This window comes from Cupressus sempervirens, chromosome 4 (genome assembly GCF_028749045.1).
Source record: "Cupressus sempervirens isolate cs-2001-9-10 chromosome 4, ASM2874904v1, whole genome shotgun sequence".
Lineage (NCBI taxonomy): Eukaryota > Viridiplantae > Streptophyta > Pinopsida > Cupressales > Cupressaceae > Cupressus > Cupressus sempervirens.
Genome location: NC_143121.1, coordinates 727,298,098 through 727,315,153, shown reverse-complemented (window position 1 = coordinate 727,315,153; position 17,056 = coordinate 727,298,098). Strand labels below are relative to the sequence as shown.

General features: G+C 35.9%; 1 protein-coding gene across 1 annotated transcript; it reads left to right on the top strand.

The window, feature by feature from the left end:
* The first annotated feature begins 10,920 nt into the window (after positions 1–10,920).
* Positions 10,921–16,638, top strand: LOC149563340 (uncharacterized). Its single transcript, XM_089826687.1, has 2 exons — positions 10,921–11,626; positions 16,268–16,638. Exon 1 carries the CDS (start codon positions 11,071–11,073, stop codon positions 11,572–11,574), a length of 504 nt encoding a protein of 167 aa, XP_089682813.1. The 5' UTR covers positions 10,921–11,070; the 3' UTR covers positions 11,575–11,626; positions 16,268–16,638.
* The last annotated feature ends 418 nt before the right edge of the window (positions 16,639–17,056 follow it).

Genomic DNA, 17,056 nt, shown 5'->3' with positions numbered 1-17,056 from the left:
ATATATCGAGAAGGAAATAAAGAAGCAAATATATATGCCAACAAAGGAGCAGAAGCTAAGGATTCTCTTCTAAAAAATAATTAAGTTATTCTAAACTTATAACTTTAAAATAATTATCAAAGATACATTTATTAATCAGTTCAAAAATCTACTATTTAGCTACAAGAATAATTCAAAAGTAAATCCTCCTAAATCAGTCACTGAATTAAGATATTAATCAAGGACGAGTCATAAATACCAAGATATATTTATGGACAACAAAATTGTTTTAATATGGATACAACAAAGATTATAGTTATAGTCAATTTTTGAAATCTTAAATATTATATGGTTGATTTCTTGTTAACATACTCTCTCTAATCATTTAAGGGTGACCTTATAGAATTAAATCTTTCAATTAATTAATCTAACAATGAGCTTGGTCAAGAAGTAATGTTTGCAAGCCATTTTATAGAGATGAAAAGGGATATATGTAGCAATAAAGGGAAACCATAATACATAAATAAACATATACCAAAGTATGGGATGGCGAGTAGAAGTGGAAGCGGTGTGAAGGGATCGGGCAGGAAAGTGAATTTGAATTATGTGGGATCAGTGCCAGGACTATGATCACCGTCAGCTGGTGATTCCTCTGTTTCAAGTGGTGCTGAGGATGGAGGTATGCTGGAGGACCCAAGAGGAGGTGGGCTTTTGGAGGACTCGGAAGGACAGCCCAAACTGATTAAAAAATGGTCGAGCTTGTTTGGAGTACGACCTACAGGCAATCAAGCTTTCTGCCACTTAAAGATATGTTAGCTAAGGATAAAGGTAAGTTTTTTATTGAAATCCCTGACCAGATCATTGATAAAAGCATTGCGAGTATGGATTTGACTCCGGTTGGGAGGTTTATTGGGGCTAGACCCAACATTGATGATGTAAGGAGTTTTGTACACAAGAAATGGAGCTTGAAAGGTCAAGTTGATGTATTTGTGATGGCTAACGGGTGTCTCTCATTTTGTTTTTCCTGTGATGAGGATAAACGGGACATCCTTTGCAGTAGTCCTTGGGTGATGGGGAAGCATACTCTAATTCTCTAGAAATGGTCCCCTAAACTTTATGCTTTGCATGACTCTGCTATTCAAGCCCTAGTTTGGGTTCGATTACCAGGACTCCCCCTTGAGTTTTTGGTGGAAGATGATTTTCAAGGCATAGCCAATACCTTTGGTGAGCTCCTTTCCTTAGATCTAGTGACGGTATCTCAAAAAAAGGATGAGTTGTGCTAGATTCTGTGTTGGAGTTACACAAGGAGTGGATATGCCTGAATCTATCTCGCTAAAATCCAAACTAGGTATATGGGATCAACACATTGAACTTGAATCATTCCCCTTTGTCTGCTTTCAATATAAGAAAGCTGGGCATTGGGCTAGAAAAAGCCCCTCTTTAAGGGAGAAGCCCAAAAAGAAAAATAAAGTGTGGAAGCGGAAGGTTATGAATAGGGATGCTAGTTCTTTGAAGGGTGATGGGGCTATTCTAGATGGGGCCATTTCCTCAAAGGAATAGCATAAGGATGTTGTGGTTGTGAAGACAAATAGAGAGGCAGCAGGGGGTGGGGGTGTGCAGCTGGAACCTCCCCTTCAGAAGCAGCAAGCCAATATTACATCAAAATTTTTGGAGAGAGGCTTGGAGATTAATGTTCAGAATAGGATAGAGATCTCCAATATATATGGTTCAAAGAAGATCCATGTTGATAAGGATGGTATTCCTAAGGACAGGGAGACAGGCCTTTCTAGGTAGGTTCCATTGGAATCAAAGGAGAGTGACTTGGTTATTAATGCTCATGTTTAGGACATGTTGGATAATTCTAAAAGAGATAGCCTAAAGAACACCCTAGGTGATAAGGATGTTATTCCTAAGGATGGTTTGGCTCTTGTGGGAGAGGGGACCCAATTGGTGTCTATTCCGCCTTTAGGTCCTGTCAAGGAATCCTTAAAGAAAGGAAATTTTGTTAGAGGAGAAGTTGAGGACTTGCTTTATGTTTCTTAAGATGAGGAAACCCAGTGGGAAGATGAGGCCTCTATTGTTGAATGGATTCCGGTTGATAAAAAAAACAAAGGCAGAAATAGGGGCACGAAAAATGAAGGGGAGAAGGCACCCCCTAAGAATTCGAAGAAAGGTTCCAAACCGAAGGGGGAGATCTTACAGAGTAGGTCAGACGGTCCCTCTTTTAAGTCTCTTGGTATTACTCTTAAGAATGGGGATGTTGGGTCTTCCCTTTCTTCGGTTGGTAGACCCTCTAACCAGCAAAAGAGAATAGTTGAGACCATTAGGAGCATTGTTGATGGTAGTCAGAGAACCATCCTAGAAGCAAAAAAACTCCCATAAATTATGAAGATAATTTTGTGGAATATTCGAGGGTTAAACAACCCTCATAAATAGAATATATTGAAGAATATGATTAGAGATAATAGGTCAGACATTTTGGTTATTCAAGAAACTAAGATGCTTAAAGATAAGGTAGGATGTCTCTCAATTTTTAAGAGTGGTAAGATTATTGGGAATGATTCGAAGGGAGCTTCAGGTGGTATGGCTATTTTTTGGTCTAATAGATGGATTCAAGGGGAGATTATCTCCCAAAACTCTAATTTTATGAATATTAGATTCAAAAATTCTAAAGATGATTTTAGTTGGGTCCTCACCAATGTCTATGCTCCTAACTCTAAATGGGGTAGGAAGGCATTATGAACTGAAATCTCTAATCAGGGGACATTTTTTATTGATGAGAATTGGATTGTTATTAGGGACTTCAATACTCCACTTAAAGAAAATGAAAAATGGGGGGGAAGCAGACTAATCTAGACAATAGAATTGATTTAATGGAGTTTATTGATCAGCATCTTCTTCATGATATTGATTTTCATGGGATCAAATATACCTGGACTAACCATAGGTCAAGTAATGATCCTATACAGGTCAGGTTGAATCATGCTTTCATTAGCAATGGTTGGCTCCTAAAGTATAAATGTAACCTAAGTGCTCAAGTGAGGGTGGGATTAGATCATTACCCTATTTTTCTAGTTGTTGAAAAGATTAACTTTCATAAGAACTTCCCATTTAGGTTTGTAAAAATGTGGACTCTCCATCCAAACTTGGAGTCTCTTATTAAGGAGTGGTGGGATATTCAAGTTGAAGGCAGAACAATGTTTAAAGTGGCTGCTAAACTGAAGAATGTTAAGAAAATGATTAAGATATGGAACAAAAATACTTTTGGTAATATCTTTGAGAATAAAAAAAAGATCTTGGAGAAACTTAAGGATATTCAAGATAGGATCCAGACTGAGGGTTATGAGACTTTTTCTAGGGAAGAGGAAAGTGGTAAATTGGTTTAACTGCATGATATCATCTCTAAAGAGGAAACATTTTGGAGGTAGCACTTAAGGAAGGTCTTTTTAAAGGAAGGTGATCATAATACAAAGTACTTTCATGTGACTACTCTCAAGCACAGGATGGCCAATAGGATTTGCAAACTCAATATAGATGAGGGAACTACTGATAATGAAGAGATCATCAAAAGGGAGGCAGTGGATTTCTTTAAAACTTTGTTACAAGAATCTGATCTAGATCTTGAGAAGTAGGATTTGTTTCTAGAGTGCATCCCTTCTTGTGTCTCTGAGAATTAGAACTTGTTTCTCACATCTATTCCTTCGTCTGATGAGATTTATAAGGTTGTTTTTTCCTTTGAAGGAGACAAAGCCCCTGGTCCTAATGGATTCCCGCTCTTGTTCTTTGACAAGTACTGGCATATTATTGGGTTGGATATCTGTAATGGAGTGAAGGAATTTTTTGGATCTAAGAAAATCCTTCAAGAGCTGAATGGTACCTTCCTTGCTCTTATTCCTAAAAAGTCGAGAGCTAATAGCATGGACTTGTTCAGGCCCATTAGTCTGTGTAACTCATTTTATAATGTCATTTCTAAGGTTCTTACTTTGAGGATTCTATCACTTCTCCCTAACATTATTTCTAGATAGAAAAATGGGTTTGTTCCTAGTAGACAAATTGTGGATTCGATTATTACAGTGCATGAAAATATTCATTCTCTCTCGGTGTCTAAGAAGGAAGATTTTTTGCTTAAGCTTGACCTTTCTAAAGCTTATGACAGAGTGGATTGGCACTTTCTTCTCCGTGTTCTGAAAGCTTTTGGTTTTAATAAGAGATTTTAGGATCTAATCTTTTTGTTGGTATCATCGGTGTCTTTTTCAGTGCTTGTGAATTGTTCCCCCTCCTCTTTTTTCAAGGCTTCCAGGGGCCTCAGACAAGGTGACCCTATTTCTCCTATTCTTTTTATCATTTTGGCTAAATATTTGGGAAGATTTATTGATCATATGGTTCTTAAAAGGGATTTTGTGGGCCTGAATCCTTCCTCTTCGGCTCTAGTGTGTTCTCATCAACAATTTGTTGATGATTCTATCATTATGGGAGAAGCTTTGGTGAATAATGCTGGGAGTATCAAGAAGGCTTTGGTGGATTATGGTAATGCTACTAGTCAAATTATTAATTGGAATAAAAGTCTGATTTATTTTATGAATGTTAGCGTGGAGAGGCAAATGAAGATAAAAAAAGATTATTGGCTGCGAGATAGGCTCTTTGCCTAGTTCTTATCTGGGATTACCTCTAGGATTATCTCCTCCTAATAGTTTCTAGAACTCTTTGATCAACAAAATCCACTTGAAACTTTCAAGATGGAAAGGTTCCTTGCTTAGTCAAGTAGGTAAGGTTGTTGTTCTTACTATTTTGCAAAGTTTCCCACTTTATGCTTTGAGTCTTTTTAAAATTCCTAGAAAATATGCTCTTGCTATTGAAAAGATCCAAAAAAAATTCTTGTGAACGGGCATGGAGAATAAAAAAAAGAATCCCTTTCATTGCTTGGGAAAATGTTTGTATACCTTATAAGAAGGGAGGACTTGGTTTATGAAGGGTTTCTTCTATGAATGATTTTTTAATGGCAAAAGTGTTATGGAGATGGCACAAAGAGGATGGGGAATGGAAGTATATTTGGAATGATAAATACAACTTCGATAACTTTGACTTTTACCATTTCCTTTATAGTAATGTAGATCAAGGGGGATCTATGATATGGAAATATTCTCAGAAACTTAAAGATATTATTAGAAAAGGGATTAAATGGAAGGTTGGTAATGGTAGGAGAGTTCATTTTTGGGAAGATGTTTGGATTTTGGATCACCCCCTATGTGATGACTTAAGATGGAACAAGTATATGGAGCTTTGTAAGACCCAGATTGAAACCCTTGTGGTAGACTATTGGAAAGAGAATGAATGGATGGACCTCTATAGAGTGGACCCCAATTTGGTTGTACTAAGGAAGTGCCTAAATGTGTTCTTCTTAAACCAAAATGAGGATGAGCTAATTTGGCGAAATGATCCTAGCGATGTTTTCTTAGTTGCCTCAACCTATGCTGATTCTTTTGATGATTTTGAAGAACCGTGTTGGGCTAAAGCTTGGATGAAGGGGTTGGCCCCCAAAGTCAATATTTTCCTTTGGATCCTTTTTTTGAATAAAGTTCTCACTTTGGATAATCTTAAAAAGAGAGGGATTATTATTACTAATAGATGTGTTCTCTACAAGAATGACGGGGAATCAGTTGATCACATCACCTTGCATTGTCCTTTTTCTAAGAATATTTGGGATAAAATATTATGCTTATTGAATGTTGAATGGGTGTTCCCTTCCACTATTTAGTTGTTCTTTACTAGTTGAAAGGCTCCTTCAAATAACACTTTGATTAATAAGATTGTGGAACTTCATTTTTCCCTATGTTGGATGGGGTATTTGGAAGGAGCGTAACGACAGAATCTTCAGAGATGTGGAATCTAGCCTGACTCAGGTCTCTCATAAGATAAAGACTATTTTGATAGAGAATATTAACTCTATGGGATTTAAATAGCAATTGTGTAATGAATGGGAAACCAGTGTTCTTCTAAATTAGAATTTGAAAAGAAAGACTATGGATGATCAGAGACCTAATCCTAGAGAACATGCTAGATGGGATTGTCCTCATGACAATTGGTTCAAAATAAACTTTGATGGGGCCTCGAAAGGAAACCCAGGAAATGCAGGGTATGGTATTGTGATTATAAATTCCAATCGAGATAATATGGGAAGTTTGGCTATACCAATTGGAAATCAATCTAATCACATTGTTGAAGTCTTTGCTGCTCTTAATGGTCTTATTTTTTCCAAAAAATTGAATTTGAATAATATTTGGTTGGAAGGGGATCCACTCAATATTATTAATTGTCTTAATAAAAAAACTTTACCCTCTTGGACAATTAGTAATATAATTTATCAGGCAATTAAAATTATAAATCCCTTCGATAATTGTGTTGTTTCCCATAATTTCAGAGAGGCCAATGGGACTGCTGACTGGGCAGCAAATGTGGCATGTGGGAATGATCACACTATCATTTGGGAAACTCATGACCCCTCACCTCTGGAAGCTCAACAACTTTTCCATAATGATAAATGGAGGTCTCAGAAAAAGGTTTTTAATAATGACAGTGTTAGTACAGGGGCATGATGTGGAATTAAGAGGCTGCGGATTTTGTGCTTTAATCTCCAATGATTCGTGCCTAGCTTCACATGAATTCTAGGTCTTTTGGGCCATTGTTATCGCTATTTTATGTGATATTTTTTTCATTTGGAGGTTGCAGACGAAGAAGCTTTGGATTTTTGATGTGAGGAAAATGGGAGGAAAGAGGAAACGAGTTGAACCAGTAAGTTGTAGGAGTGGATGAAGAAGGAGGAAGTTTGGGATATTCTGAGGAGGGGTAATTTTACCGGGTTCATGGAGAGACTTAATGGCAATAATTTGACCATCACACAATAGTTCATTAAAACTTGGAAGGAGGGTTCAGTGATGGTGGGCAATCAGTGTATGGAGATTTCAGAGGAGGTGATCACTGAGGCTACTAGCTTGGAGCTTGAGGGTATCAATTTCTACAGGGAGCAGAAATTGTCAGACAGAGCTATTGAAGAATTTGTTGAATTTGAGCTGGAGAAGAGTCATCTGGTCAAAATTGGTAAGTCTTATATCAACCCAACTTTTGTCTCACGACCTTGGTGCTTCTTTTTGTTTGTGATAATGGAGTATTTAACTTTGGACGGGAGATTCACGAAATGCTATGGATATAATTTTATGCTTGCCAACCACTTTAGGCACAGTGTTAAAATCAATTTTCCCTTCTATTTGAAACAGTCACTTAGTGTTTCTATTCAAGTTATCCAGAAAGACCCGAACGGAAAACATGTCTATCATGAGGGTCTCATGGTTCTTATTATGAATGTTCTTAAATCTAAGAGGATTGTGAGGAATAGAGGTCACATTAAGGATGTAGATTATGAAACAGAGGGGAGCGTTCAAGAGAGGGGTTATGACTCTGAAACCCAAGATGAAACTGAAGGGGGTGAGGTGAATTTGAATAAGGGCACTGGGAGTAGGTCTAAGAAGAAGAAAAGAGTGGCCAGTCACTGTGATTCTGAGAAGAAGAGTGATTTTGTGGAGGATTTAGTGAGGGATTATAAGAAGACAAGTGAGGTTAAGGGAAAGAGGATTAAGGACAGTCCGGTGGTGAGGGCTTCTTCTCCTTCGGATGACGAGACCCTTGCCCACAGATTGGAAAGGAAAAGATATCCTTCAAGACACCTAGAGAAGCAATTTGGGTATAAAGATGAGTCAGGTGATGAGGGTTCTCAAGAATAGGGGATCCAACTGGATTATGATGAGAAGTATGATGGTTCTCCAAGGTTTTTTAAAGGTCTCAATGGAAACACTGGAACTATACTAAAATAAATTGGGGTTATGAAAAGTCAAATGCAGACATTGGGTAGGGATATGCAAGCCTTAAGGAAGGAAGTTGGGCATGCCAGTCAAATTGCTCATGGTGAGCGCACTCTTGGACAACATATTGATAGATTAATGAAGGTGGTTGAGAGTGCTGAAGATGTCAAAATCTTAATGCACAAAATCCTGCAATCAGAGGCTAAGAATAGGGCAATGGATAGAGATTTCAATGCTAACCAAGGCAAGGTCACGATGATGGAAGCAAAGATGAGTAACTTGGAGAAACTGATCAAACAAATGGTTGAGAATGTGAGTACTCTGCTAAAGAAAATAGATATGGATAAAGGCCAAGATTCCCCCTAGGTTGTTTCAATGGCCAAGGTCCCAGCAAATGTACTAGGGCTTACTCAAAGAAGATTGAAGACATGGGCAAGAAGGACGAGGTGAAGGCAATGGCTGAAAACATGCAAATTCTAGTAGATCAGGCGCTGGACCTGATCAAGGCTACCTAGTTGGTTCTTTGCTATCTCTTTTGCTATCTTTTTGTTGTCTTTGTGCTATTTTTTTGCTATCTCTGTCAACAGTTCTCTCTTCGACCTCATCTTTGTTCTTTTTGGAGGTTTGTTTCCTGTTGACTTTTATATGCTCTATCTATTTCTTGAAATACTAGTTGTAAATAGGTTTCGGGTCCTTTAAAACTTGCTTTTACTTAATCAAAACATATACCAAAGTTACAAAGGCCATTATCAAATCAAGAATGGAATATGGGAACTCTTAAAAATGAAAATAGGCGAAGACCCCTAAATTATACATGTACTATGTAAATGGATTAAGAAATCCCCAATTAGTCAGAGGAAACATGTAATTGATTAATTAAAGATTTGAACATCAACTTATACCTTTTATCTATCAAATTTCTATTTTTTTTTAAATAATAATTACTATTTTAAATGAATCGATGTTAAGTAAACTTAAAATATAAAGGCAAGGGAATCATTTTAGGGGTAGTTAATATCCTTAAGGAATTAATTTAAAGTTGATCCCAAACTATTATAATTATCCGCCATATTATTAAGGGACTGGTAGTTTAGAAATAGTAACACTTGTCAAGGGAATGTGCATGTAAACCACTCCAAACAAATAGGCAACCTTTACTAAATGGTGCTGACATATTTAGATGAAGGGACACGTCCCAGGTCATACCTTTCAATGGGCTTCGAGATGGGTATTTGATGGGGAATAAAAAAAACATGTTTTCATTTTATTTTTATTAATTTACTTCTTAGGAAGATACCTCATGGAGACTAACAAACACTTAGATACATCAAGGAAAGGCAACACATGGTTGTAATGGGGTATTATTAAGGAGAGATAATAATCTTTGCAATGAGAACTTAATGAATATCATAAAAGTCATGACCTTAAGAAAATGAATGAATAATACCGCTCATTCCCTGGATAAAGAACTCTTCTACTTATAATCTGATGAAATAATAATCTTTGCATGGGGAACTTTAAATACATATATATGTAAATATGGAATACCAAAAGAATTATACACATGAACTTAATGGTTAAAGTTTTAGATCAAGAGAGTCACTTTTGAGGGAAGAGAGTGATCTTAATATGGTTAATTGTTTAAGATCTAGAGAGTCCCTTTCAAGGGAAGAGAGTGATCTTAATATGGTTATTTAAGGCCGAGATTATTCTATTGAAAGTAACATCATATATAATGAGGGCCTTAGATAGAGGATATCTCTTCTAGGAAAGACCTTAGAGGGAGTGCTCCATAAAAGACAAAGAAGTAATCGAGGTTGGTACTCGAGTTGATGATATATCAATCATGACCTAGAGATCCTTAGAAGGGTTATTGGTCCCAATGTGGAGACATCTTTAAAGATTGGGTTAGGATAGAGGGTAGAATACTATAGTAAGATGTATTATTGTTTAAATTCTAACATTTATTTTGCAAATATTACTTGCGTAAAGGTAGCCCTAATAGTGGAGACATTAGATAAAAGAAAGAAATCTTCTAATCATATAAAGGCATGCATGAGGTATGCTTCATTTGATCCTAGTAGTTGTAGCAATTGTGGAAGATCTAAGATTTCTGATGATACAGTTGGGTGCAACAATGAGTTTGGACAGACTTCTCTATTGATTGATGAAGACGATTTGTGGATTAAGAATGAGCATGGGATTTATGTTATGAATTCCTTCAGATATTCATAAGTCCTTATGGAACATCATTTTGTCACTTTGGGTGTTTGATGTGGGAGCATCCTTGAACTGTTGGCAATCTTGCATCACCAAAAAGATAGTTGTTATTTTTTGTTTACAGTTTCCTATCTGATAGTTTGATTCGATGAACACTTGTGTGTATTGATGGCTATATATGTAATGTGCTTGAGTCTCGAAGGATCATCATTTAGTAGTGATCAAGGAGATACTGGAAAGAAGCTGAGAATAGTGAGTTTGATATGTAATTTGGAATGTAATTGGCCCTAACTAGGAAGGCCTTACAATTGGAAATGTTGCTTGTCATTTTGTAATGTGAACTATCTTACAATCAGTATTCAATGATGCATATGAAGATCTCTTATTTATTGCATTTTCATATAATGTTGTATTATGTTGTGTTGTATTTGTTGAGGGCTTGGTCATCTCCTTTGGACATACACCTGCCTTGTACTGTACCAATGCCTATGATTTGAAAACAACAAATCCTAGAGAAATAAGACAATGTCTAAATAACATAATATTTGCACCTTACAAGATTTTTTTTTTATTGCTTTGATAATTAAGTTATAAAATTAATAAAGAAAATATAATAATATAATAAAAAATAACTATTCACACATAATTATTATATGTGTTAACACTAATCTTTTATTAAATTAGTTTATTTTCTTTATTAATTTGTAACTTAATTACTGAGAAAAAGAAAAAGCCTTGTTCTTAGAAATAAATAATGAAAGAACTATTAGAATGAATGAGTGAATGGATTTTAATTATGAATGAATTGTAAATTATTTTTTATTAACCTAATGAATGAATAAAGCTCCTATTTTTGTGTGCGCTATTCGCATCATTCATTTTGGAGAAATTATTGAAGAAAAAATTGGATCGAACCAGATAATATGATTGGACGAGAACGCACCTCGAAACCAAAACAACAACAAAACCCTCACACACCGATCTCTGAGGAGAATAAACCCCATATCCTTGAATTACCATGGCGTTGTATCTGTTAACGCCCTCTCCCTCTTCCTTATGCCCTTTCAGCAGATCTGTGATCCCCAAATCAACATTTTCATTCAAGAAACCGTCAAATGGATTGATGAGGGTGGTAGCCAAAGTGCAGGTGAAGGATGAAGCAGAAACCCTAGGACTCATTGGAAACGCAGCAATTGTGGGAGGTCTAATTGCAAATCCTGTGGTGGGATGGTCTCTCTACACCTTGAAAACAACTGGGTGTGGGCTTCCCCCTGGTCCAGGCGGCTCCCTCGGTGCTCTCGAAGGCATAAGTTTCTTGGTTGTATTTGGGTTGATAGGATGGTCCGTTTATACTAAAGTAAAAACAGGGTCAGGACTACCCAGCGGGCCATTTGGATTGTTGGGCGCAGTTGAAGGCCTTTCTTATCTCACCCTTGTGGGCATTGCGGTTGTCTTTGGGCTGCAGTATTTGGACTATGGATTTATTCCTGGTCCTACACCTGGGGAACAGTGCTTTGGCTAAATTCAAGTTGAGAGCTCCGTAAGCTCGAGAAGCACCTGTGGGGAAATGAACTGTATGTACACAATTTGTAAATTGTTTTTAAATAGGAGGCTTTTCTTTCCTGAATCACAAAAATCATTATTCTATGTAATATATAACGTTCTCTTGTTTTTGTAATCAAATTTTGCTTTGAGTGCAAAAGCAGAGTTTTCTTGCACCGTTTAAATTCCCAAAATATGAGAGGCCTAGAACCCCAACAATAAAAAACAGATCTAGTCCTCTTGGTAAGTTCTAGAACGAATAAACATCATACCTTTGGGTACTGTGAAATGAAATTTTCGTTCAAATAGATGAGATTATTGGGCTTTTTCAACAATAGATACGCGGATGTATTCTATTGAAGCTTGGTAACGAATACATAAGAGAAGCGCCGTTTTATGTGGTATTGGAGAAACCACCAGGCACTGATAAGCTATCTTAGAAAGATATTTTCTTCCCAAATCCTGCTCTGGACTGGCAAAGCTTTAAGGGTTTCTAGTGCAATTACTAGTAAAGTCAAATTCTACTCTGATTTTGGAATGTAAGATTGTATGTTAGCAATTGCTTATTGTGTCTCAGCAGTTCACAAATTTTTGGGAAAACCCTCCAGTTGAGCTTTGAACTTGAACATTCTACCATATGTGGGATTATGTTTGAGCATTAAGCCTTCTCAGCTCACAATGACATGTTTCAAACTGCCATTTTTCCATAACTTAACTAGCTTTACAGTTGTGAGGTAGAATTTGAGCATTGGCCTCAGCAGTTCACAATGAATTTTGCCCTAAGATAGGTAATAATAACCTTGTTGAGATTTATAATTGCGCATCCTTAACAGTGTGGCATGGTGTTTGATCAGTAAGACTCATGAACTCTCAAGAACTTTTCCATATGAGGCAAATGCTTGATTGGCATGGTAAACTCCCTGAGAGATGAACCCATCAAAAACTTTATTTTGGTGATGTGTAATCTTTTGCTACCATCCAGCAATAAGCTTGGTAAGATTACTTTGCATTATTGAAGCTATACAGACATGTTCTTCAGTAGGTAAAGTTTGAGTTTTGTGTTATTATATCAATAACTATATGACAGCGGCCCCATGGAAAGGGTACTCCTAACTTTTCCCAGTGGTTTTTCAAAATTATTCTAGTAGTTCAAAATTTGCATAACAGTGGTCTCTGAAACCTCCTGTGTCCCCTGCAACACCTGCACAAGTTTTCATCTGAAAAAAGAGGTTTCTCTAACTAACCTAGGAACCGTCCTGGACATAGGGGGATGGTTTCCACTTCCAAATGCTTACTAGACACCGGGGTTTCTTGTCATATAAGATATTTGAGTACAATGAAGAGATTTCTGAGTGGAAATCAGAATAAAAAATTTAGACAACTATTATTATCACTATCGCAATATCTAATTATTGTTTAGACTGCCCTTATACTATTTTATTAAAGTTTATCATTCTGTTATACTACTGATGTCATAATTTATTTGTATAATAATATTGCTATTATCATGTATTGACATCTTTATATTTTTAAAATTATATATATATACATACCTATTCCCATCCCTGAAATGCCATGAACTTAATGTCTGAACAATGCTAATTCTCCATGGGATCACCTGTCCATTTATAAAAGGACACAAACCTTCTTCATGTTTGCTCAGTGTAAAAAAGCTGGTAATTGTTGTCAGTACTGAAACCAATGTAGCACCTTATATTTTACCAGCAGTTAATTTTATTAATAGACATATTTTGATCCAATACTAGAAATTAATGAGACCATTAAAATTTGTACAAAATAAATTTCAAATCGAAGTGTTAGATCCCTGCTCTACAATCTTCCCAAAGAATTGAAAGAAGGGAATAAGCTGAAGAGTTCTTTATTGTGACAGATAAATCTAAGATTACAACAGTTTAACATTTTCTACATCTCCTTGATTGACCACAGTGTGTCCTTGGAAATAAATCTCCTTGTGAGTTTCCCTAGGGGTCTCTCCTAAGCTAATTGGTTTTGGCTTGCAGCTAAAACATTTCAGTGGTACCCAAATACATGATATTAATGTGTGACTCGAATTCTATTATCTTTATCCGCAGACTTCACCTTTTATTTTCTTGAAATTAGTAAGAAGTTGAAGTGGTGGAATTTTTCTCCTTACAGAAGAGGAATGTTTTATTCGGAAGGAAGAGGGGAAGGGAAGGAAATAAGTTTATTGGGAAAATGAAAAATCGGTATCATGGGCCTCCTTAGGTTGTTTACCTCGTCATTGCTTGTTTCCTTACAGAGAGCTTTATGTTTTATGATTCCTGATACATAAGACATTTTTAGCTGAATATTATAGTACGTATATTAAACGGCAAACAAACAGCATTAAAACAAAATGAAGCTGAACGGTTTATGTGATTTTATCTAAGTTCTTATTTTTATTTTAAATATCAATGAAAAACATTTAATTTTTTTGATGAAATAGTCTAATCAATTAAATTAACTTAAAAATATCAGCATATAAGAATTAAAAAATGCTATAAGAAGAATTAAATTCATTTTCCTAGAGTCAATAGCCCTAGCTTGGAGCACAATAACTGAATAAATGTATGGGCAATGTCCAGTAACAGAAATCAAATGAAAACATGGGCATAGTCTAGAGACAAAGCACTCTTATGGAACCAATGCAGTGCTAATTGCTAGGGTTATCAGTGTACCAAAAGATTGACCTGTCAATGCTCAATATAACCACTAGATTTATAGAAGGCACTAGAGGCTGTTAAACCATGTCATGAGTCTAGTGGTATACTGACCTACTGCCAACAATCCCCCTTCTAGTGTTATTCGCTACAGCTTGCAAGGATTCCAGCTTGTAACCAAGCTCTGATACCACTTGTTAAGTGCTAGGGTTGTCATTGTACAAAAAGATTGACTTGTCAATGCTTGATACAACCACTAGACTTATAGAAGACGCACAATGCTCTTAAACCATGTGGTGAATCTAGTGAGGGACCGACACACTGGCAACGTGCGGTAGCAGGTGATGGAGGAAGGTCTGGTTCATCCACTACAAAACTAAATTTCATATATAAGATTGTTGAATTACTCTTTATTTTTATTTTTTTTGGTCAAATGATACTTTTAAGGCCTTTATCTTATAACAAAAAGATGATACTCTGAGGCCCTTTATCCTATAATTCATTTGTAAATAAACAATGTAAAGTTTATTCAGGATTTCAAATGTATATCTTAGAATTTACAGGACTGTCAGTTTCAATGGATGGGTGCACCTCAGTATCTTAGACAATCACAGAAGAGAAACCAAACATATTCCAAATAGCTTTACAGTCATATTTAATTTGATCTTTAAAGCCAGTTGGCATTGTTTTTCCTTGCATTTGATGTCTCAATGTTCAATGGGTTTAATATAATTAAGCTAATAGGCTTCACTTCTTGAGAATCATTGGCCTGAATGTTTGGATTTCCTGGCTGTCTTACGCCACTAAACCAAAAACGATGCTGGAAAAAATGGAACGGTAAAAATTGGCTCGGAAAATAAGAAATGGGTAATGGTAATGGTACTTACATGTGGTTGGTATGTATAAACGTGTGGTTGGTATGTATATTCAAAAATTCATTATCGCATTTTTCACCAAAAGTGCTACAGAAAATTTCATAATTTGCTTGCTCGAAATCCTCGAGACACTCATTGCCGGCCATGGGGATAAGCAACTGTCACAATAAAAGATGCCTAACTTAGGAGATCTAATTGTGGAATGATACTCATTGATGCCTGGAAGATGCCCTTGAAGAACGTCAATCGGATTGTTCGGATTTTCTGGACAGTCTTACGCCGTACAATCAGAAAGCGGCACCGGGAAATTCAAAAGTGGGAAGAGTTATGTGGTCTCTTACGTGGAGCGCTAGCTGCAGGTGGATGCTTGTGTAGGCTGGCCACTTTATTGTAGGCAACACTGGTTTCGCACTCATCCGCCTTGTATGGTAGTCCTTTACATATTCAACGTGCAATGCATCTTGATTTCTATCTTATGCACGCAATCGTAAATGCGTGAGATCGAGTCATTAAGTATGAGTTGACTTATGAGCAGGTTAGTTTCTGTCAAAAGAAAAGGAGCTTGTTTAAGAAAGTTGTCGAACTCTCAGTCTTCTGCGATGCACAAGTTGGTGTATCATCTTCTCCAACACTTGAAAGGTCTATGAATATGCGATACCAGGTACATTATATAACCTAATCTACATCAAGAGATACTCATGTCCATTACTCAAAATTTACCATATAGAGGTACAAAGAATTCAGTGTCCATAAAGCGCAGCGTGATGAGACTGAATGCCTAAAAATGAATTTGGGGGTAAACGAGCTTTTCCGTTAGGCTACTTGGTTACAGTTAAATGGAAAATCATAAAATAAAAGAGCTCATAGAGAGCTATAAACTTCAATTATAGAGAGCTCACAGATTACACTTTACAGAACTATCTAGCTCGAAATGACATGAAAATATGTGCAATAAGTTTAATATTCAACACGCATTCTACTCTTCTTTCATTTTTATTATACTGTAAAACAAGACAAATTTTTAAGTTGGTGCATGGCAACTGTACCTGCATAGTTTTCTATCATTTTTCTATTCTTTAGATGAATTAAAGGGGAGAAGTTGGTATGATTGTTGCAGACGAAATAAAAGAAGTCAATTAAAGCGATGGGATACATGCCTCTGAAGAAAAACGGAAAAAAGAATGGAAGGGGACACCATGCGCTTCGTTTTTAGTTTTGGTTTGCTTTTCTCTTTTCCATTGTTTGAGTTGTCTCTAAATATGGAGTATAAAGATGCTGGAGGAAAATTTTCATTGCCCTTCAAATTGGATTAATTAAGATTAGGTGATGAAAAGAGTAAGAGAAAAAAAATTAATGGGTCCACAAAGGAGCTGGACTTGAAAGCTACAACTGTGTACTTGGTACTTATTCAAAGGTGATAGATAAAGAGGATTGAATTATTTGGTTTTGGGATTGATCAATATAAAATGAAAATAAAAAATTATGATATAGTAAGTGAACTAGTTTCAGATTTTTTTCATTAGACAAGTGCATTGGTCATGATATGCAGGTTTATAGTTTTTAGACTTTTCTACAACTTTAGTTTTTGTATATGAAAAGTTTATGCTTATGTTTATATATAATTTTTATACATATAGAACCTTACTTTCAAATTTAGAAAATAGTTAGAATTCAATTCATCTTTTAGTAACAATTAATATTTATTTATTTATTTATTTTTGTTTTGTTTATAATGTAACCTCTATTGTCTTAATTTCAAGGGCTCTTGAGTGTGTTCTATCCTTCTTCTTTTTTTCCAATGAAGTGTACTTGTTTTCTAGTCAGAAAATAACATCAAACTTACATTTTTCTTATTTTTATTTGATACTAAATTAAAATATATACTGATCTTATTGAGTTTGATTTT